Consider the following 21,812-nt stretch of genomic DNA (forward strand, 5'->3'; position numbering starts at 1 on the left):
CGAACGCCAAACCTGAACTTCCGGGTTCGGCGTTCGGGAGGCTGCCGAGAAGCCCCCTGCTGTTTCAAAAGATGACAGCAGGGCTTCTCGGCGGCCTCCCAAATGCCGAACCCGGAGGTTTGGCAAAAGTTGGGGTTTGGGAGGCCGCCGAGAAGCCCCGCCGCCCGGCTTTCACCTTTTGAAACAGCCAGGGGGCTTCTCAGCGGCCTCCCGAATGCCGAACCTGGAAGTTCGGGTTTGGCGTTCGGGTTCAGGAGGACACTGGGAAGCCCCCCGGCTGTTTCAAAAAGCGACAGCCGGGCGGCAGGGCTTCTCGTCGGCCTCCCAAACCTGAACTTTTGCCGAACTTCCAGGTTCGGCATTGGGAGAACGCTGAGAAGCGCCCGGCTGTTTAAATTGAAACAGCCGGGCGGCGGTGGGTTTTTTGGGGTTTTTTTCCATTGCACGGATTAATTCATTTTACATTGTTTCCTATGGGAAACAATGTTTTGTCTTACGGACTTTTCGCCTTACGAACCTCCCCTGGGAACCAATTAGGTTCGTAAGACGAGGTATTACTGTATTAGGGTTTATCACGTTTTAAGACTTGGAATCTAATTTTTGCATCAATTCTACTCACAACTGTCTAGTAATACAAATTTATTATGGTACGGCTCAAAAGAAAATGTGCAAGTGTTTGGAAATACTTATATAACGTTGAACTAATGAGGATGCAATCTTCACAGTAAGAACAGAGTTAGTGTAATTTTCTTACAGAGAAATGGAAAGCATTCCGATGAGATGCTTTATATGCATAGAGCATGAATGAAGTTGCTGCCGCTGAAGTAACTGCACCGAGCATCTTTGTGGAGAAAGTGGAAAATTTAATTTGGTAGCATTATGTGGAAATCACCCATTGTGTTTTAGTAATTGAATTACTGTGGATCAACAAGCTGTGGTTTGAAATGTTGGCTTGGTGTTGTTACCTGTCAGTTCAGCCAGTGTGGCCAGCAGATATACAATAATTATTAAAATTATTTTCTTCTTCCTGCCTAATGTACATTTGTGGCTACGACACCTTTTCTGGGATGGTTAACAGCTAACATGTAGCAAACAATAAGAGAAAGGTGCATTATGGTAAATGTATTTAAAATAAAAGAATTTAATTGTAACAGTAGTATGAACACAACTTGTACAACAACAGTGCTTCGGTATATATTTATCAGACTGGGGAATAATTAACTCTTTCATTGGAATGAAACCAAACAATTTTGAGAAATAACCAACAAGAGTGATTTCAACCACAACAATGACAAAACCTTTGTAGTATTTTAATTAAGCCTTCAGTTTTATTGCTTGTTGTAATAAAACTGTACTGTTGTAGAGCAGTCAGTACAGATGGATTTCAATGTTTTAATAGTTGAAGGTGGTACAAAATGTAATTTCTTTTCCCCACCCTACCTCCAAATTTTGTAAACATGTTTATAATCCTAGTAGCAGTCTTAACAGTTACTTGTGGAATAATGAATTGTGGTGTAATTAGGTTATGCTAATGAAGAACGCTGTTGCATGCTATGAATTTTATTCTGAAAAATTAAAATACAAATTATGATTCCCTATTTGTGGTAAATGAACTCTCTAAATTCACTTTCATTCATCCAGAAGTGTTTCTATTAGCAAGGCACCAATATGTTTAATGTTCCCAACTTCGTGGAAAGTACCTCTTGCCAAAAGATAGCCAAGGGCATCTAGTAAATCACAACCAGAAATAAAATTCCTCTTAAAGAATATTTTTTCAGACATTCCCACTTCTTCATATTTTTCTGTGGTTCTGGCATCGCTAAATGAAATAAATCATTCTTATTTTTTGTAACATTGGTTGTGAATTATTGAAAATGTTTTATATTTTTATGGATGTCATTTAAATGTCATTTTTTTGTTCTGGGTCCTATTCTTTTTAATATGTTTGTGAGTGACATAGGGGAAGGTTTGGTAGGGAAGGTTTGCCTATTTGCCGATGACTATAAAGTGTGCAATAGGGTTGATATTCCTGGAGGGGTCTGTAATATGGTAAATGATTTAGCTTTACTAGATAAATGGTCAAAGCAATGGAAACTGCAGTTTAATGTTTCCAAATGTAAAATAATGCACTTGGGGAAAAGGAATCCTCAATCTGAGTATTGCATTGGCAGTTCTGTGTTAGCAAAAACTTCAGAAGAGAAGGATTTAGGGGTAGTGATTTCTGACAGTCTCAAAATGGGTGAGCTGTGTGGTCGGGCAGTAGGAAAAGCAAGTAGGATGCTTGGCTGCATAGCTAGAGATATAATAAGCAGGAAGAGGGAGATTTTGATCCCCTTATATAGAGCGCTGGTGAGACCACATTTGGAGTACTGTGTTCAGTTCTGGAGACTTCACCTACAAAAAGATATTGACAAAATTGAACGGGTCCAAAGACGGGCTACAAGAATGGTGGAAGGTCTTAAGCATAAAACGTATCAGGAAAGACTTAATGAACTCAATCTGTATAGTCTGGAGGACAGAAGGAAAAGGGGGGACCTGATCGAAACATTTAAATATGTTAAAGGGTTAAATAAGGTTCAGGAGGGAAGTGTTTTTAATAGGAAAGTGAACACAAGAACAAGGGGACACAATCTGAAGTTAGTTGGGGAAAAGATCAAAGGCAACATGAGAAAATATTATTTTACTGAAAGAGTAGTAGATCCTTGGAACAAACTTCCAGCAGACATGGTTGGTAAATCCACAGTAACTGAATTTAAACATGCCTGGGATAAACATATATCCATTGTAAGATAAAATACAGGAAATAGTATAAGGGCAGACTAGATGGACCATGAGGTCTTTTTTTGCCGTCAGTCTTCTATGTTTCTATATCAGGTTCTTTGTCTGAGGGGAATTGATTCAGAGTTGTATTTAATTATCTGAAGATGTTTAAAACTTAAAATCTTAAGCATTTTGTAAATACTGTGTTGAAAGAAGGTTCAAGATAACTCTGAAAATGAACGTGGTTTGTGAAATGGGACCCAGCATGGAAATTCCACAATATTCTTGTTCCCTTCAAATGTATACTTGTATGTACAGTGATACCTTGTCTTACAAACTTAATTGGTTCCGGGATGAGGTTCTTAAGGTGAAAAGTTTGTAAGACGAAACAATGTTTCCCATAGGAATCAATGGAAAAGCGATTAATGCGTGCAAGCCCAAAATTCACCCCTTTTGCCGGCCGAAGAGCCCATTTTTGCGCTGCTGGGATTCCCCTGAGGCTCCCCTCCATGGGAAACCCCACCTCCAGACTTCTGTGTTTTTGCGATGCTGCAGGGGAATCCCAGCATTGCAAAAACGAGCGCTTCGCTGGCAACGGAAGTCCGGAGGTCGGGTTTCCCAGTGAAGGGAGCATCAGTGAAATTGCAGCATTGCAAAAACACCGAAGTCCTCAAAACCCCACCTCTGGACCTCTGTGTTTTTGCGATGCTGCGATTTCACTGAGGCTCCCCTCGCTGGGAAACCCCACCTCTGGACCTCCGTGCCAGCGAAGTGCCCGTTTTTGCAATGCTGGGATTCCCTGCTGGGATTCCCCTGCAGCATCACAAAAACATGGAAGTCTGGAGGGGTTTCCCATGGAGGGGAGCCTCAGGGAAATCCCAGCAGCACAAAAACGGGTGCTTCGCTGGCAACGAAAGTCCGAAGGCAGGGCATCCCAGCGGCGGTGGTGGATTTGTAAGGTGAAAATAGTTTGTAAGAAGAGGCAAAAAAATCTTAAATCCTGGGTTTGTATCTCGAAAAGTTTGTATGACGAGGCGTTTGTAAGACGAGGTATCACTGTATTCTGTTTCCTATATTGTTTCATGCGAATGTATTCATATGTATGTGCAGTATAACAAATTTCTAGTGTTTAACTCCTATTTCTTCCCTGGCAATTTTCAAAGCTAACCTTGTTCTACAGGAAAATAATACAAAGGATAAGTCATTATTATCTTATAAACTTAAATATTTATTGCAAACCAGTAAGAGACCTTATGCTCAGTGGCAGAAAAAGTCAAATATTTTTTTCTTAAAGATGCCCTTGAGGTCTAAAAAATTCTTTTTTGCTGCAAATATCTATTTTGCTACACATCGGAAAACAGTTTTAAAGGGTCATTGAGTCATAGAGTCTGTGGATAAATCTGAAGCAAGATAAAGAGAACGTTAACTTGTGTTATGTCATAAAGCTCCACTGAATACAGAAGGAGTTCTTTGGCAAGCATTTATATCTGAAAAATTAGGAGAGAAGTGTTTTTGGGTGGTGAACCAAGAAATGTTGTACTATTCCATGGCTTTGTAAACTAAAATACACAAGTCTGATGAAAATTGCACTGGAAACAAGAAAATGAGAGACATTTGAGACATTGTAATTATAGATTTTTGGTGTAGTAGGTATTGATGAAGATGCATGCTATTTCCTCAATTTTTAGAGGAAGAAAAATGACATTTACAGGTAGTCCTCGACTTACGACCACAATTGAGGCCAGGGTTTCTGTTGCTAGGTGAGACATTTGTTAAGGCAGTAACTGAATTTAAACATGCCTGGGATAAACATATATCCATTGTAAGATAAAATACAGGAAATAGTATAAGGGCAGACTAGATGGACCATGAGGTCTTTTTCTGCCGTCAGTCTTCTATGTTTCTATGTTTCTAAGGCAATTTTGCCCTAGTTTTACGACCTGTCTCGCCACAGTTGTTAAGTGAATCACTGCATTTGTTAAGTTAATCACACAGAGGTTAAATGAATTTGACTTGTCAGAAGACGCTGCAAAAGATAATCAAATGATCCCCGGATACTACAACCATCATAAATATGATCAAATTGCCAAATGCCTGAATTTTGATCACATGACCATGTTACAATAGTCCTAAGCGTGAAAAACTGTCACTGTCATACCCTGTCTTCCCCAAAATAAGACACCGCCTGATAATAATCACAATCGGAAGGGGTGGACTGCTTCCCGGATGGGGGGAAACGCAGTGGGGTAGCAAAAATGGAGTTCCACCCCAGAGTACCCAATTTGCACTGAAAGATGTTGAAAGAAAATGCAGGGCGTCCTGCATAAACCACACCCACAATGTGGTAGTAAAAATTTTAGTAGTCCTTCACTGACAATCAGGCTTTTGAGTGCATAGCAATAAGGCCAAGCACTTATTTCAGGGTTGAAAAAAAATATAAGACAGTGTCTTATTTTCGGGAAAATACGGTAAGTCACTTTTTTCAGTGATGATGTAATTTCAAACAGTGACTAAATGAACTGTTGTAAGTTGAGGCCTACCTGAATTCTTATTTTGAAACCATCTGAAAACCTCAGCGGTTGTTAAAGCGTTACTTTCCAATAAGAATATGTTTATATAAGTTTCCAGTGTTAAGTTAGAGAAGCATCTTTCAGCTGTGGCGAGGGGAGCATTTGCCCAGGTTCTGGACTGGGAGTCACTGCTCACAGTCACTCATGCCCTCATCACCTCGAGGTTCGACTACTGTAACGCTCTCTACATGGAGCTACCTTTGAAAAGTGTTCGGAAACTTCAGATCGTGCAGAATGCAGCTGCAAGAGCAATCATGGGCTTTCCTAGGTATGCCCATGTTACACCAACACTCCGCAGTCTGCATTGGTTGCCGATCAGTTTCCGGTCACAATTCAAAGTGTTGGTTATGACCTATAAAGCCCTTCATGGCATCGGGCCAGAATATCTCTGAGACCGCCTTCTGCCGCACGAATCCCAGCGACCAGTTAGGTCCCACAGAGTTGGCCTTCTCCAGGTCCCGCCAACTAAACAATGTCGTCTGGCGGGACCCAGGGGAAGAGCCTTCTCTGTGGCGGCCCCGACCCTCTGGAACCAGCTCCCCCCAGGGATTAGGATTGCTCCCACCCTCCTTGCCTTTTGTAGACTTCTTAAAACCCACCTCTGCTGTTAGGCATGCGGGAACTGAGACATCTCCCCCTGGCCTATATAATTTATGCATGGTATGTTTATGTGTATGTCTGTTTTTAAATAAGATGTTTTTAGAGACTTTTAATATTAGATTTGTGATACATTGTTCGTATCATTGTTGTGAGCCGCCCCGAGTCTGCAGAGAGGGGCGGCATACAAATCTAATAAATAATAATAATAATAATAATAATAATAATAATAATAATAATAATAACAACAACAACTCCTCTGCTGTTCTTAGTCCTTTTAGCTTTTCTTAAATGGATCACTTTTGACATATTCTAGGCAATTTACTGTAATTGTCTTTTCTATTGTAAATTATCTTTACATTTATTAGATTTATGTCCTACTTTCCTCCAGGGGCTCAAGGTGACATACACAACATTCTCCATTTTTTTACTTTCAATCCTGCACAGATACGTCAATATCTATATCAGTAGTGGGTTCTAAAACCCTTTACTACCGGTTCGCATGTGCGCTCCTGCATGTGAGAAGAAGAACCAGTCCAAACTGGGAGCACTCACCATTGATCTATACATTGAAACAGCTAATGGCATTTCTTAACATGATGCCTCCTTACTATATGTGGGTTTGTAGCATATAGAGTCGTCAAATGCTTATTGGGAGAGATGAAACATTGGTAGGATTTAACATTTTATTTCTTGAAAAACATCGCAGTGTAGATGTTGAAGTTTCTATATTTGAAAATCTGAACCTATTGAGTAATTTCTAAACTTCTTGCTGATCCATTTCATTATAATCCCATGGAAAAGAGTATGTTCAGTATGTTTCAATGAAATGAAATAAAATCCAATCTAAAGAGTATTTCTTCTATTGTAAGCCATATAGTACTTTGTAGTTATTGCTAGATTTCCTGTGTCCAGCTGAAAATGATCTGCTGAATTGACGTGTATGAATTATATTGAATCAAATGCTAATGAATTTGAATCAACTAGTATGATCCCATATCCATAATTTATTTTTAATATAGAGATCATAAGGAATGCCGTGAAATGATCTTCCTACTGCATACTTCATTGTAAAGATATGACTATTCATTCCCATTGGTTTAGGATATTTTTGGTATTTAGTTTTTTATTAAATTATCAAAATATAAAATAGAAACAAAAATGCAAAACTATTTTTACTTGGAAACTGTTTCTGGACTTTTTGCTTGAGGTACAAAAAATAAAACTTTGGCTTTGGTCTTTCCTGCTTGGATAGGTGTGATAGAGATGGCTGATATACATTATACTATTATGTAAAAGTAAAAAGTTGATGCTGTATGTTATTACCTTATTGTACTGCACTGAAAAGAGTCAAAAGTCAATGCTATTCTTTCTGTTTTCTCTTTTACTCTATACTTTTACTCTTCTCTACCTTCCACTTTCCCTTTATTTTTAGTTTGTATTTTATATTTTGATAAACCATTGGCATCTAGACTGATGAAGCTAATTAAATTCAGTAAAGTTTACTGTATTTTTTTAAAAAAATGGGAGATAAGTACTGGAGATCATAACAATCTTTTAAACTATCGTATAATTTGTCTATTACATCATGAAATTAATCAATTCATTTATTTTATCACTTACTGTGTTTTAAACTCTCCTTGGGGATGAACCATACTTTTCAATGGATATGGTGATACCTTTGGGCAGTGTTCCCTCTAATTTTTTTTTGGGGTGGGCGGAAAAGTATAGTGTCTGAGCGGCAGTCCCTTTGGGACTGGGCGGCACAGAAATAATAAATAAATAAACAAACAAACAAACAAACAAATAAAAAACCCACCCTGTTTTGCCTCAGAGAATTTCAAATAAAATACTGTACTGTGTGTCTATAACAGTGAGCTCATAATAGGGCAACTATATCAATATCAAAGTGCCACTTAAATAGTTGAGCTAGTTTCAAACTAGATTTTGATTTTCTTTCTCTCTTCCTTACTCCCATTCTTTTTCTTTTTCTTTTCCTTCCTCTCTTTTTTCTATCTGTTTCTCTCTCTTCCTCTCTCTCTCCTTCCCTCTTGGCTTCTGGGCAGGTTTGGAAAACTCTGAGTTGATTATGATTAAGTGAGCGATTGCTCACTGCTCAGCTTAGAGGGAACTATGCCTTTGGGATCTTTGGGATGACTGGAAGTTTTAGGGATTTGTTGAGATCCTGATGGAAAGAGAACATGTGTTAAAAGATTTTCATCTTTTCCAGATTTTGTATTTATATGCCAAAGTATTTACAAATGTTCATAATGGCTTGTGGGTATTTTTAATGTCTAATAAACTGAATTCCCAAATATTTCTGTTCATCAACCAAAGCTCATGTTTTAGTCAAACTGCGTAACTTAGAACGTTTAGTCCTTAGCAAAGACATTCACTTTAATCTTCATAGTTACGTTTAATTAAGATTATATATATTGTTTTAAATCTTGTGTTTGTCTCCCACATTTAATTGACATTCTTGCCTTCTCTTTTTTTCAGAAGAGGAATTGGAAAAATGTGATGTTTCCAGTCTTTCTACAGAGGTACTGCAGAATATTGAAGCTGACAGTTTCTGGTGCATGAGCAAACTGCTTGATGGCATTCAGGTGAATTGATTTCTCTTTTCTAGCCAGTGGGCATATTTCATTTGCATTTAGGTTTGGAAGCATATTCAAGATGTTGAAAAGCAGGCAGTTGATAAATAGGATGTAGCGTTTATTGGTAAAGGGCTACCTGCTTGATTCTCCCTGGTAAAAATAGTTTATCATGAACTGGGCCATTATCATTTTGGGATATATTAAAAACATACTCCTCCCTCCCAATAAATCAGTTCATTGTTCCTTTCTCCATAGTGGGTGGAGCTAACATCCAAGAATGGGATGACACAGTCCCTTCAGCCAATGAGGACTGAGTCTGTCAAATTGTATATCTTCACAACTGTGCCTTAATTCCCCCTTTTTGACTCAGTCCTCAGGCAAGAAAGGACACATGTATCCTGCTCCCATTCTTGAGGTATTATTCCATACTAGTCAATGAATCTTTCAATGACTGTATCTCCCTAGCTGATTGCCATTTCATCTGCAATCACTGGGTTGGCTCTTGAAGCTAGCCAAGCCTCCAGCTGAGGGCCCTTTGATCCAGCAACCCCTAATGTTTTGGCCTCTGAAGCACTGCTCCATATTTCATTGGCTGCTGAGAGAGATTGCGGTCTGGCCATGGAGCTTGCTTGCTTGCTTGCTTGCTTGCTTGCTTGCTTGCTTGCTTGCTTGCTTGCTTGCTTGCTTGCTTGCTTGCTTGCTTGCTTTATTTACTTACTTACTTACTTACTTACTTACTTACTTACTTACTTACTTAGTTACTTACTAGATTAGATTTGTATGCCGCCCCTCTCCGAAGACTCGGGGCGGCTAACAGCAACAATAAAACAGTGTACAATAGTAATTCAATACTAAAAACGATTAAAAACCCATTAATATAAAAACCAACCATACATACATACATACCATGCATAAAATTGTAAAGGCCTAGGGGGAAAGAGGATCTCAATTCCCCCATGCCTCACGGCAGAGGTGGGTTTTAAGTAGCTTAAGAAAGGCAAGGAGGGCGGGGGAAATTCTAATCTCTGGGGGGAGTTGGTTCCAGAGGGCCGGGGCCGCCACAGAGAAGGCTCTTCCCCTGGGTCCTGCCAAGCGACATTGCTTAGTTGACAGGACCCGGAGAAGATCCACTCTGTGGGACCTAACTGGTCGCTGGGATTCGTGCAGCAGAAGGCGGTCCCTAAGAGAATCTGGTCTGGTGCCATGAAGGGCTTTATAGGTCATAACCAACACTTTGAATTGTGACCGGAAACTGATCGGCAACTAATGCAGACTGCGGAGTGTTGGTGTAACATGGGCATATTTGGGAAAGTCCATGATTGCTCTCGCAGCTGCATTCTGCACGATCTGAAGTTTCCGGACATTTTTCAAAGGTAGCCCCATGTAGAGAGCGTTATAGTAGTCGAGCCTCGAGGTGATGAGGGCATGAGTGACTGTGAGTAGTGACTCCCGGTCCAAGTAGGGTCGCAACTGGTGCACAAGGCGAACCTGGGCGAACGCCCCCCTCGCCACAGCTGAAAGATGTTTCTCTAATATGAGCTGTGGATCGAGGATGACGCCCAAGTTGCGAACCGTCTCTGAGGGGGTCAGTGATTCTCCCCCTAGGGTAATGGACGGACAGATGGAATTGTCCTTGGGAGGCAAGACCCACAACCACTCCGTCTTGTCTTTGATCTGAGAACGAACTTTCAGCTCCTTAAATTAATTGCACTAATGATTTGATCATTGTCACATGAGCCTCAGGCTCGCGTGACCAGCGCTAGGCCAGGGAGAAATACCTTGATCTGTTGCATGTACCACAGAAGCTTTCACGCTTGAGTGGCCACCAGTCTCTGTCCTTTAGCATGGATTTTTCCACTGCAAGACGGTTCGGCTTCTCCATGGATTGCTTCTACTTACTGCCAAGACGTTTGGAAGGTCTTTGCTTCCTTCATAAGGTGAGCCTGGCGCCTGAGCTTTCCTGCCCATTATGAGGGTGTCAGTGACTCGGGCCCCCCAGTGTACCAACTGACCGTCTGGTACTTGAGCTCTGAGCTGTTGCAATGTTCTAACTAAACTAAATCAGCCAGTGGTACCTGAGAATATTGTAAGCAGATCACAAGCTTCCCAAAAGACAGGAAGCAGCAGGTGAAGCTAGGCAAAATCACATCATATACATGTATAATTAGCACACACACACACCTAAGAGTGTGTGCTCTCATCACTGTAAACTATTCACTAAGGCTGCATTACTATTACTATTAGATTTCTCATGGCTCCTATTATCTATCTCCTCGCTCTTATGACTGTATGACAGTAACTTGTGGCTTGTGTCCTTACGATTTATATTAATATTGATTGTTTCCTGATTGCTTATTTGTACCCTATGACCATCATTAAGTGTTGTACCTCATGATTCTTAACAAATGTATCTTTTTTTAATGTACACTGAGAGCATATGCACCAAAGACAAATTCCTTATGTGTCCAATCACACTTGGTCAATAAAACTTTATGTTCTGTTCCATTCCGTTCCATTCCATTCCAATTCCAATCCATTCCATTTAGAATTAATTAAAAATAGCTTAGCACAGAAACAGAGAATTTATATTAAAGGGCTTAAGGTTGCTCTGAATCTTTTGTCAGTGTTATGTGGAATTGCAATGAATATGTTTCAATCAAAGATGAGTCCAGTGGTCATTGTTTGCTGTAAATTCATACCTAACCCAATGAATTGATATCAGAAGACACCAGTAGAGTTAAGCACTTATATTTATGCTCCCCATTTGAGCAGTCAGATTTCTTTTTGGAATAGCTTCAAGTATGACAATGGTGTTTTAAATCATTCCATCATGTAGCTGGCATTGTGTAGAATGCATTGTGATGCCTTACATTCAGTAGGCTTGTATCAATGAAAGCAGTCTTTCAATGGCCTAGTTTTTAAGCATTGCCTATCATGGCCATGAATATACATGGGCTGAAACAAAAACTTCCATGTAGGTGGATAGAATAAGGCAAGTTCTATCTGGGAATAAAGCACCCGTTTAATTTTAACAAGAGATTAGTTGGTGAATGTTGTGGTTAGCTCTGGCCCAGCTCCTGCCCCAAGGAATGTGCAGGTGGATGTGGGGGAAACAACCACATGCCGCAGGCCTGTTTTTCTCCTGATGGAATCTGCTGACGAAGCCTCCTCTGACCAAGGAAGCGTGAGTGACAGGGAAGAGGGGAGTTTGGCAGACAGCCCAGGAGGAGATCAATCATCTGTATCATCCCTGGATTCTGAACAAGAATTAATGACACATCCACGCATGCGTAGAGTGATGCATAGGAGACAACAACTGAAGGATTATTACAAGAGAAAATGAGGCCACCTGTGGTTGGGTGGGGCTGCTGTAATTAGTGCTACAGATAAAAGTGCAACCTGGTGTTTGAGCCTCATGGCAGTTTATCTGATTCATCGTTTCGTCAAGATCGTGGTTTTTGTGCTGTTCAAGATTGTGTGTGGACTCTCTGGACTTCAGAATTGGACTCAATTTCCCAGTTATTGGGTGAGCAATTGGATTGCATTTAACCTGTGCCTTGTGTGCACCAGAAAATCCTTTTGACATTGAAAAAGGGAGCTGTTTCTGTTTTTCTGTTTATAAAAACTTTTGGGTTTTCCTTTTATCGTGTGGTGTGTGTCTTCCTGGACTAATTACCCTGTAATTACGGGCGATTGAAACACGCCGGCAGAACAGTGAACATATTGTATGATCCTGTCAGCCCCAGTGTTCTCCTGACTGCTGTTTTTTCCCTGTCAGAATAATTTTATTATTGACAGATGCACTTTTTTCGGTTTGCGAATACTGCTGTTTGTGAAAGTGTTCTCTTTTGCATTGTTTTTACCATTTCTTTCTGTTGTTTCTTAATCATCATAAAATATCTATTTGTCAAGAGACTGATGTATAAAGCATGTTGCGTAGCATCCAATAAGAATTTTAAGATGTGTCTTAGTTTTGAAAAATGGTTAGTGGATTGAAAGCTTTAATATGGCTTGTGCATTCTTCCCTTTTAAAGTATTGAAAGAAAAATCTGCACCACGTAGCTCTTTTTGAAAGCACAGAAATACAATTATCTCACAGCTTAGAATTTGAACTATCATTTTCTTTATAGGCAATATTCTTCCATTGAGGACAAAAATATCTTATTGGTATTGCTCAAGAATTGTGCTGACATATCTTAATTAATGCAATTCTTCCCATCAGTGATAATTGAAGATTTTTCCATTTTTCCAAATCTGTTTTGATTTGTTTCTTTAATCTGTAATAATTATCTTCCTTAATTGCGAAACATCTAGCTGTTAGTTGAATCCCTAAATATCTTACTTTCTTTCTAATCTGCATATTTAACTTTCCAGCTAATTCCTCCTTTTGTTTGTAAAGTAAATAAAATGATTTTGAAGTTCATCTGGCAAGGGAAAAAGGTGAGGATTAATATAAAAATGTTACAAGATGCAAGACTTAGAGGTGGATTTGGACTTCCAAATTGGGAGTTATTGACATGGATGAGATAATGGATTTTGTTAAAAAATAGAAGACTTTTGGTTTTGGAGGGATTTGATTTACAGATAGGATGGCACATTTCTTACCGTAACTTCATTAGTTTGTTGTTGGTCATTTATCACCAGTGGGAGGAAAGCAAGTGCTATCTTGAAATCCAATATTCATTTAACAAGGTGAAGTTTTTTGAAGCCCCTTTTTTGTAGCTCTGGGTCAACAGGTAATTTTAAAAATGTTTTTGTCTCCTAGGATAACTATACGTTTGCTCAACCTGGTATTCAGAAGAAAGTGAAAATGCTGGAAGAACTTGTTAGCCGGATTGATGGTAAGCCTTAAAAACTAGGAGGAACTTGAATTGTGCTCTTTGGACAGTGTTCAATTAAAAACTTGGACAGTACCATACTAATCAATCAGTCTATGCTTGTGACTACAGGTTGTGACTACAGGTTGTGACATTCTTATAAAGAGTAAAAGAAAAAAGAAAATAATTAAGAACAAAGTCTCAGGGTGTCCAGCAAACCTGGAAAACAGGAAAATCAGGGAATTATCAGGGAAATCAGTGGTTCGGGAAATATCAGGGAATTCGTGAAAAAAACCAGAATAAATCGGGAAAAAACCAAATTGTATTAAAATGTTTAAAAGCCAGGGAAAAATCAAGTTAAAAAAAACCACCCGATCGCGCTGCCTGGCAGAATCAAGTAAAAGTGAGCATAACTGTGGCAACAACTTGCTTCCTAAGCTACCGATATTTCTCCATGGTTTAGCCATTTGGTATGATGTCATCTACGACTGCCCTCAACTAGAACGCAAGTTACAGGGAAATGTCAGGGAAATATCAGGGAATTTTAAAATGCTTTCCCCTGGATACCCTGAAGACTGAAAAACATAAAAAAGAAAAGGCATATACAGGAGTTGAGTTAAACTGTAACTGTTCTGCCAGACTCTCTGGTAGGAGCCTCCCAAAAATTCAAAGGTACAAATTTCAGACACACACACATTTGAAAATTCAAAACAATGTTCTTTATCACAAAATTGAAAATAAACTAAGCACTCTTTTTGTATTGCAAAGAGCACTCGTCCCCAAACAACCTGGTAGTTTGTACAAGTCCCTTATCAGTTCGTAAGTACTTAGCTTGCAGCTGTGAAGAAAGTCACAGCCCGTCTTCTTCCAAGAAGTGAAACACACTTTGCTCTGCTTTGGTTTCAAAGTGGTGAAAAGTCAACAAACAAAGGCCGGAGTCAGCAAGACATTCATGAAACACAACGATCAGATAATTCTCCACAACGGCCAAACCCACACGCTGCTATTTATAGCAGCAGCACTAATTACAGCAGCCCCACCCAACCACAGGTGGCCTCATTTTCTCTTGTAATAATCCTTTAGTTGTTGCTTCCTATGCATCACTCTACGCATGCATGGATGTGTCATTAATTCTTGTTCAGAATCCAGGGATGATACAGATGATTGATCTCCTCCTGGGCTGTCTGCCAAATTCTCCTCCTCCCTGTCACTCAGACCTCCGTGGTCAGAGGAGACTTTGTCGGCAGATACCACTGGGAGCAAAACAGGCCTGCAGCATATGGATGTCTCCCCCACATCCCCCTGCACATTCCTTAGGGCAGGAGCTAGGCCAGAGCTAACCACAACAGCAACCAATAATATAATTAAGAGCTTAAATACCATATTTTTCAGAGTATAAGATGCCCCCCGAAAGAGGCTGGACATTTGGGTGTGTCTTATAGTCCATATGTAGCAGCATAGAAGTCAAACAAACCAACAAACAAATAATGTGTCAAACTCAAAGCCCGTGGGCTGGATCTGGCCCATGGGGTGCTTAAATCCGGCCCACGGGGTCACCCTGGAAGATCAAAGGACTGGCCTCTGCCACTGAAAATGGACTCCTTTAGCACTCTGCCACGGGGGGCTTTGGGAGGCCCATTTTCAGCTGCATGCTGCAGGAAGCCATGGAGCATAAAAAGAGCCCCGGGAGGGCGCACGTGGCCACCCCATGCCTCTTTTGGACAGTAGAGTGCTGCAGAAGGGTATTCAGGCCAAAAATGGGGCAGGACCCCCATGCCCCGCCCCTGACCTGCAGAGTAGAACTGCTATACTGATCCTGCTCTCCAAGAAATCTAGTTTGACACCTCTGCTCTAAAAGAAGCAGAGAATACAGTTGTAGCTTTAAGAGACAGGAATTCGGCCCATTGATTTCCATTCATATAATGAAAAAAAAAGACTGAATTTATTAAATAAGGACTGGTTACATTGCAACATCCCCACCCCCTGCTGCACACAAACACCCACGCACATAATGATCCAGCTTTTGTTAAGTAATGTGTTATCTCCAGCCAGTGTGGGGCACCGTGGCTTTTGCAAACTTACTGCAGGGTATCACTTAAAGAAAAACTATTAGATGATGGGCCGTTCACTTTACATTTTATTAAATAATGTAATCAACATTTAATGTCAATCACTTTGCTGCAGACTGATTTCTGCTTACCAAAGGCAGCTAGCTTCACTGTGTATTAAGCTCAATAAGAATTTGAGAATTTTTTCCTTAAATATAGCTGTTCCTTGATACTATGTGTTGTTTGTGTATTGCTTTGTTACAAGGGACCTTGTGAATATTTTTTAAATGGAATCCAATTAACACTAGCTTTGTAAATAACATATTTAATACTAGAAATAAATTACAAGGCATGAAAGGGTAGATGTAATGCTTTTACATGTTTAGTAAGATCATTTTGAAACATTTTCTGCCTTCATTCTTAAAACAACTCCCATCATGAAATGCTGACTGTCATATTGCTAAAGCAGGATTTAATTAAATGAATTTCAGGAGATAATGCTTACCGGTTCTGAAAATATTCTCTTGGAGTTTCTTAAATTAATGAGCAAAATGATGCCAAGCAGAACTAAGCATATATTTGTGACACTGCCTGTCAATTATTGGTGTGTGCCAAAGAAATGCTATTCTTCAAATAGGGTAAGCTGGACAAGCTTCTTGAGACAATCACTTTTATGGTTTAATGTGCAATATAAACTTAGTTCTACCAAGATACTGTAAATCATGGCAATTTTTTTCTTTGTGCATTGAGATTTGCTAAAGAGTGATGCTTGACAGTGTAGCATGTGCTTAAATATTCACATACATTTGATCATCGTTTATCATCACATGAAATTATGCATTATAGATAGATTAGATTAGATTAGATTTATTGGATTTATATGCCGCCCCTCTCCGCAAACTCGGGGCAGCTCACAACAATAATAAAAACAGTACATAGTAACAAATCCAATGCCCCTCAATCTCATTACAATTTTAAGTTAAAAAAAATCATAAAACAATCCCAATATATATAAAAAACAGGCACACAGTCAATCAATCAAACGGCAAAACAACATGGGCAAGAGGGAGATGTTTTAGTTCCCCCATGCCTGACGACAGAGGTGGGTTTTAAGGAGTTTACGAAAGGCAGGGAGGGTGGGGGCAATCCTAATCTCGGGGGGGAGCTGGTTCCAGAGGGTCAGAGCCCCCACAGAGAAGGCTCTTCCCCTGGGTCCCGCCAGACGACATTGTTTAGTCGACGGGACCCGAAGAAGGCTGACTCTGTGGGACCTAACCGGTCGCTGGGATTCGTGTGGTAGGAGGCGGTCCCGAAGATATTCTGGTCCGGTGCCATGAAGGGTCATAACCAACACTTTGAATTGTGACCGGTAACTGATCGGCAGCCAATGCAGACTGCGGAGTGTGATGCATAGGAGACAACAACTGAAGGATTATTATAAGAGAAAATGAGGCCACTTGGGGCTGCTGTAATTAGTGCTACAGATAAAAAGAACAGCGTGCTGGTTTAGCCTTGTGGTAGTTTATCTGATTCATTGTTTCGTCAAAATCGTGGTTTTTGTGCTGTTCAAGATTGTGTGTGGACTCTCTGCACTTTAGAATTGGACTCAATTTCCCAGTTATTGGGTGAGCAATTGGATTGCATTTAACCTGTGCCTTGTGTGTACCAGAAAATCCCTTTGACATTTAAAAAGGGAGCTGTTTCTGTTTTTCTGTTTATAAAAACTTTTGGGTTTTCCTTTTATCGTGTGGTGTGTGTCTCCCTGGACTAATTACCCTATAATTACGGGCAGTTGAAACACGCCGGCAGAACATAGACAAAATAAAAAAGAGATAAAAATATAATGTCTGTCACCTCAAGGCAGTGAGCATACCTATTACTCCTGGCTCCTAGGTTCCCCATAACAACAAACCTTGTTTTAGGTTGCTGATAAGATAGTCACTGGTCTAAAATCATGCAAACAGTTTTCAAAACTAAGGAAGGACTAGAATACTACTACACAGTCTCTCATTGTGATGAAAAATCATCCTGAAAAATTAAGTAACATTTAATTATCTTAATGTTAATATACTGTCAAAAACAAATTTACATGGAATCTTTATTAATGAAGTCATATATCTTTATTGCCTGTTAGGGTTCTCTCCCCGCTCCCATCATATATTTTATAGAACCACTTATAATAAATGCACAGCTCTTAGAATTATGAAAGAGTTGGTTTTTATTTAATCTTGGTGGATTAAGGTTTCGGTTTCAAAGAATTTGTTGCATTATAATATTTATAAGCAAAGCTGTTTTAAACTGTATACCTAGTGTTACAAGACAAACTATTTTAATTACTTTTCTAAGGTGTATTAAAGCTTGCTGCTTCAAAAACTCAGTTTTACTGAACACGATCTGGTTCATTTCTTAGTATAAAACAGCAAACTTTCTTTGCAAAGCTTGTACCATTTGATTTACCTCTCTGATTTATGAAGTTTAGTGCTGTAGTGCCTGTTGGTTCAGACAGTAAAATTAAATGTATCAATTGAAATTAATTTTCTGGGCTAGGGAAATTCAATATAATGTTCATTGTTTGAGTTTGAAGTAAAATAGTAATTACATGTATTAATCCTTTATTAATTTGATTGATTACTGCAGCCCATCATTTGTACATCTGATAGGAACTACAGTTGTTTAATTTAAAAAAAAATACATCCTACCAAGAACACATGTTGAATATAGATACTTGAACCTTACCCAATATTTTGAGGCAGGGATCGAATTACCCATCTTAACTCTTCTGCTGCTGCATTTATGATTTGAATATTTTTGCAAGGATGGCATAAAAGCCAATTGGATTGATAAAGGAGCAATGGGAATGGAATGGGACTGTTTGCCTTGTACCCTTGGCCGCGCCTCATTTACCACCAGGGTTCCATGTATGTGTGTTTGTTGGAGGGTTTGATGCATTGCACAAGAATCCAGGTGCTTTGCTCCGACCGCGAGAGGTGGGGAGGATGACCAACCAAATAGCAGAGTTGAAAGGAACCTTGGAGGTAATAAAAAGGATAGGGGATTAAATTATAGCAGTCTTCCAGTATTTGAGGAAGAAGAAAAGGGAGTCAAGCTATTCCCCAAAGCACCTGAAGGCAGGACAAGAAGTAACGGGTGGAAATTGATCAAGGAGAGAAGCAACCGAGAACTAAGGATAAATTTCCGGATAGTGAGAACAATTAATCAGTGAACCAGCTTGCCACCAGAAGTTGTGAATGGTCCAACACTGGATAACTCTGCTATTTGGTGGGTTTCCCTCCCTGCTCTCCTGGCTGGAACAAAACCTTTGGACCCTTGGGCAGTGCATCCAGTCCTCTTACACACACATACACAAACACACACACATGTGCTCACTCATATAGACACATGTGGGGAAAGGACAGGAAGGAATGAAGGGAAGCAAAACAAAACAAAAATGGGGGGTATCTGAGGGACAGGATGATTGGAACAGGGCTGCAGGACACATGGAGAGCAAACGGGGAAGAGGAAAGCTTAGAAACCCTCCGTGAAAGCTGGAGGACACATGGAGAGCAATTGGGAAGAGGAGAGCTTAGAAACCCTCCGTGAAAGCTGGAGGACACATGGAGAGCAATTGGGAAGAGGAGAGCTTATAAACCCTTCATGAAAGCTGGAGGACACATAGAAAGCAAACGGGGAAGAGGAGAGCTTATAAACCCTCCGTGAAAGCTGGAGGACACATAGAAAGCAAATGGGGATGAGGAGAGCTTAGAAACCCTTCATGAAAGCTGGAGGACATATGGAGAGCAAACGGGGATGAGGAGAGCTTATAAACCCTTCATGAAAGCTGGAGGACATATGGAGAGCAAATGGGGATGAGGAGAGCTTAGAAACCCTCCGTGAAAGCTGGAGGACACATGGAGAGCAATTGGGAAGAGGAGAGCTTATAAACCCTTCATGAAAGCTGGAGGACACATAGAAAGCAAACGGGGAAGAGGAGAGCTTATAAACCCTCCGTGAAAGCTGGAGGACACATAGAAAGCAAATGGGGATGAGGAGAGCTTATAAACCCTTCATGAAAGCTGGAGGACATATGGAGAGCAAACGGGGATGAGGAGAGCTTATAAACCCTTCATGAAAGCTGGAGGACATATGGAGAGCAAATGGGGATGAGGAGAGCTTAGAAACCCTCCGTGAAAGCTGGAGGACATATGGAAAGCATATGGGGATGAGGAGAGCTTAGAAACCCTTCATGAAAGCTGGAGGACACATAGAAAGCAAACGGGGATGAGGAGAGCTTAGAAACCCTTCATGAAAGCTGGAGGACATATGGAGAGCAAATGGGGATGAGGAGAGCTTAGAAACCCTCCGTGAAAGCTGGAGGACATATGGAAAGCATATGGGGATGAGGAGAGCTTAGAAACCCTTCATGAAAGCTGGAGGACACATAGAAAGCAAACGGGGATGAGGAGAGCTTATAAACCCTCCATGAAAGCTGGAGGACATAGGGAGAGCAAATGGGGATGAGGAGAGCTTAGAAACCCTCCGTGAAAGCTGGAGGACATATGGAGAGCAATTGGGAAGAGGAGAGCTTATAAACCCTCCATGAAAGCTGGAGGACATATGGAGAGCAAATGGGGATGAGGAGAGCTTAGAAACCCTTCATGAAAGCTGGAGGACATATGGAGAGCAATTGGGAAGAGGAGAGCTTATAAACCCTCCGTGAAAGCTGGAGGACATATGGAGAGCAAATGGGGATGAGGAGAGCTTAGAAACCCTTCTTGAAAGCTGGAGGACATATGGAGAGCAAATGGGGATGAGGAGAGCTTAGAAACCCTCCGTGAAAGCTGGAGGACAGATGGAGAGCAAATGGGGATGAGGAGAGCTTAGAAACCCTCCGTGAAAGCTGGAGGACAGATGGAGAGCAAATGGGGATGAGGAGAGCTTAGAAACCCTCCGTGAAAGCTGGAGGACATATGGAAAGCAAATGGGGATGAGGAGAGCTTAGAAACCCTTCATGAAAGCTGGAGGACACATAGAAAGCAAACGGGGATGATGAGAGCTTAGAAACCCTTCATGAAAGCTGGAGGACATATGGAGAGCAAATGGGGAAGAGGAGAGCTTAGAAACCCTCTGTGAAAGCTGGAGGACATATGGAAAGCAAATGGGGAAGAGGAGAGCTTCCTTCACTTCCTTCGTTGCTCTGTCCTCCAGCTTTCACGGAGGGTTTATAAGCTCTCCTCTTTCCAGTTTGCTCTCCATGTGTCCTCCAGCTTTCACAGAGGGCTTATAAGCTCTCCTCTTTCCCGTTTGCTCTCTATGTGTCCTCCAGCTTTCATGAAGAATGGGGAAGAAGAAAGATTAGAAACCCTCTATGAAAGCTGGATGACACATAGAGAGGAATGGAGGACCAAATGAAGGCAAACAGAGTGGAGACAGGCAGCGAGGGGAAGTGGGGAATAGAGGACCAAATGAAGGGAAATTGAGGCGGCTGGAGACGTGATTTTGGAAGCAAGATTGGGCGAAGGAAGCAGTAGGCAAGGGGGATTTGGGCAGCAGGATGGGACGGCTGCGGAGAGTTCCTCTAACACGCTGTTTCATCTGCAGCAGCCGAGAGAGAAGCGAGGGTTCATAAGATGAAAATAGTTAATGAGAAGAGGCAAAAAAAATCTTGAACGCCCAGTTCGTATCTTGAAAGGTTCATATCCCTATCTGGACCGGGACTCATTACTCACAGTCACTCATGCCCTCATCACCTCGAGGTTCGACTACTGTAATGCTCTCTACATGGGGCTACCTCTGAAAAGTGTTCGGAAACTTCAGATCGTGCAGAATGCAGCTGCGAGAGCAGTCATGGGCTTACCTAGGTATGCCCATGTTTCACCATCACTCCGCAGTCTGCATTGGCTGCCGATCAGTTTCCGGTCACAATTCAAAGTGTTGGTTATGACCTTTAAAGCCCTTCATGGCACTGGACCAGAATATCTCCGAGACCGCCTGCTGCCGCACGAATCCCAGCGCCCGATTAGGTCCCACAGAGTGGGCCTTCTCCGGGTCCCGTCAACTAAACAATGTCGGTTGGCGGGCCCCAGGGGAAGAGCCTTCTCTGTGGCGGCACCGGCCCTCTGGAACCAACTCCCCCCGGAGATTAGGACTGCCCCTACTCTTCCTGCCTTCCGAAAACTCCTTAAAACCCACCTTTGCCGTCAGGCATGGGGGAACTGAAACATCTTCCCCTGGGCATGTTTGATTTACATATGGTATGCCTGAGTGTATGTCTGTTAGTATATGGGGTCTTTTTTAAATCGTTAAATATTTTTAAATCTGTTTAGATTATTTATGATTTGTTTCCACGTGTTGTGAGCCGCCCCGAGTCTTCTGAGAGGGGCGGCATACAAATCTAAGTAATAAATAAATAAAATAAAATATGAA

At 41.0% G+C, this 21,812-nt stretch overlaps 1 protein-coding gene across 3 annotated transcripts in view; it reads left to right on the top strand.

Moving 5' to 3' along the window:
• TBC1D22A (TBC1 domain family member 22A) overlaps nucleotides 1-21,812 on the top strand; it is a 162,219-nt gene that overhangs the window by 74,579 nt on the left and 65,828 nt on the right. For all 3 annotated transcript variants that reach the window (XM_070755361.1, XM_070755359.1, XM_070755360.1), the window contains exons 9-10: nucleotides 8,427-8,533; nucleotides 13,290-13,365. In XM_070755361.1, coding sequence (XP_070611462.1) covers nucleotides 8,427-8,533; nucleotides 13,290-13,365 — 183 coding nt within the window. The remainder of the gene's footprint in view (nucleotides 1-8,426; nucleotides 8,534-13,289; nucleotides 13,366-21,812) is intronic.

This window comes from Erythrolamprus reginae, chromosome 6 (assembly GCF_031021105.1).
Source record: "Erythrolamprus reginae isolate rEryReg1 chromosome 6, rEryReg1.hap1, whole genome shotgun sequence".
In the NCBI taxonomy this organism is placed as follows: domain Eukaryota; kingdom Metazoa; phylum Chordata; class Lepidosauria; order Squamata; family Dipsadidae; genus Erythrolamprus; species Erythrolamprus reginae.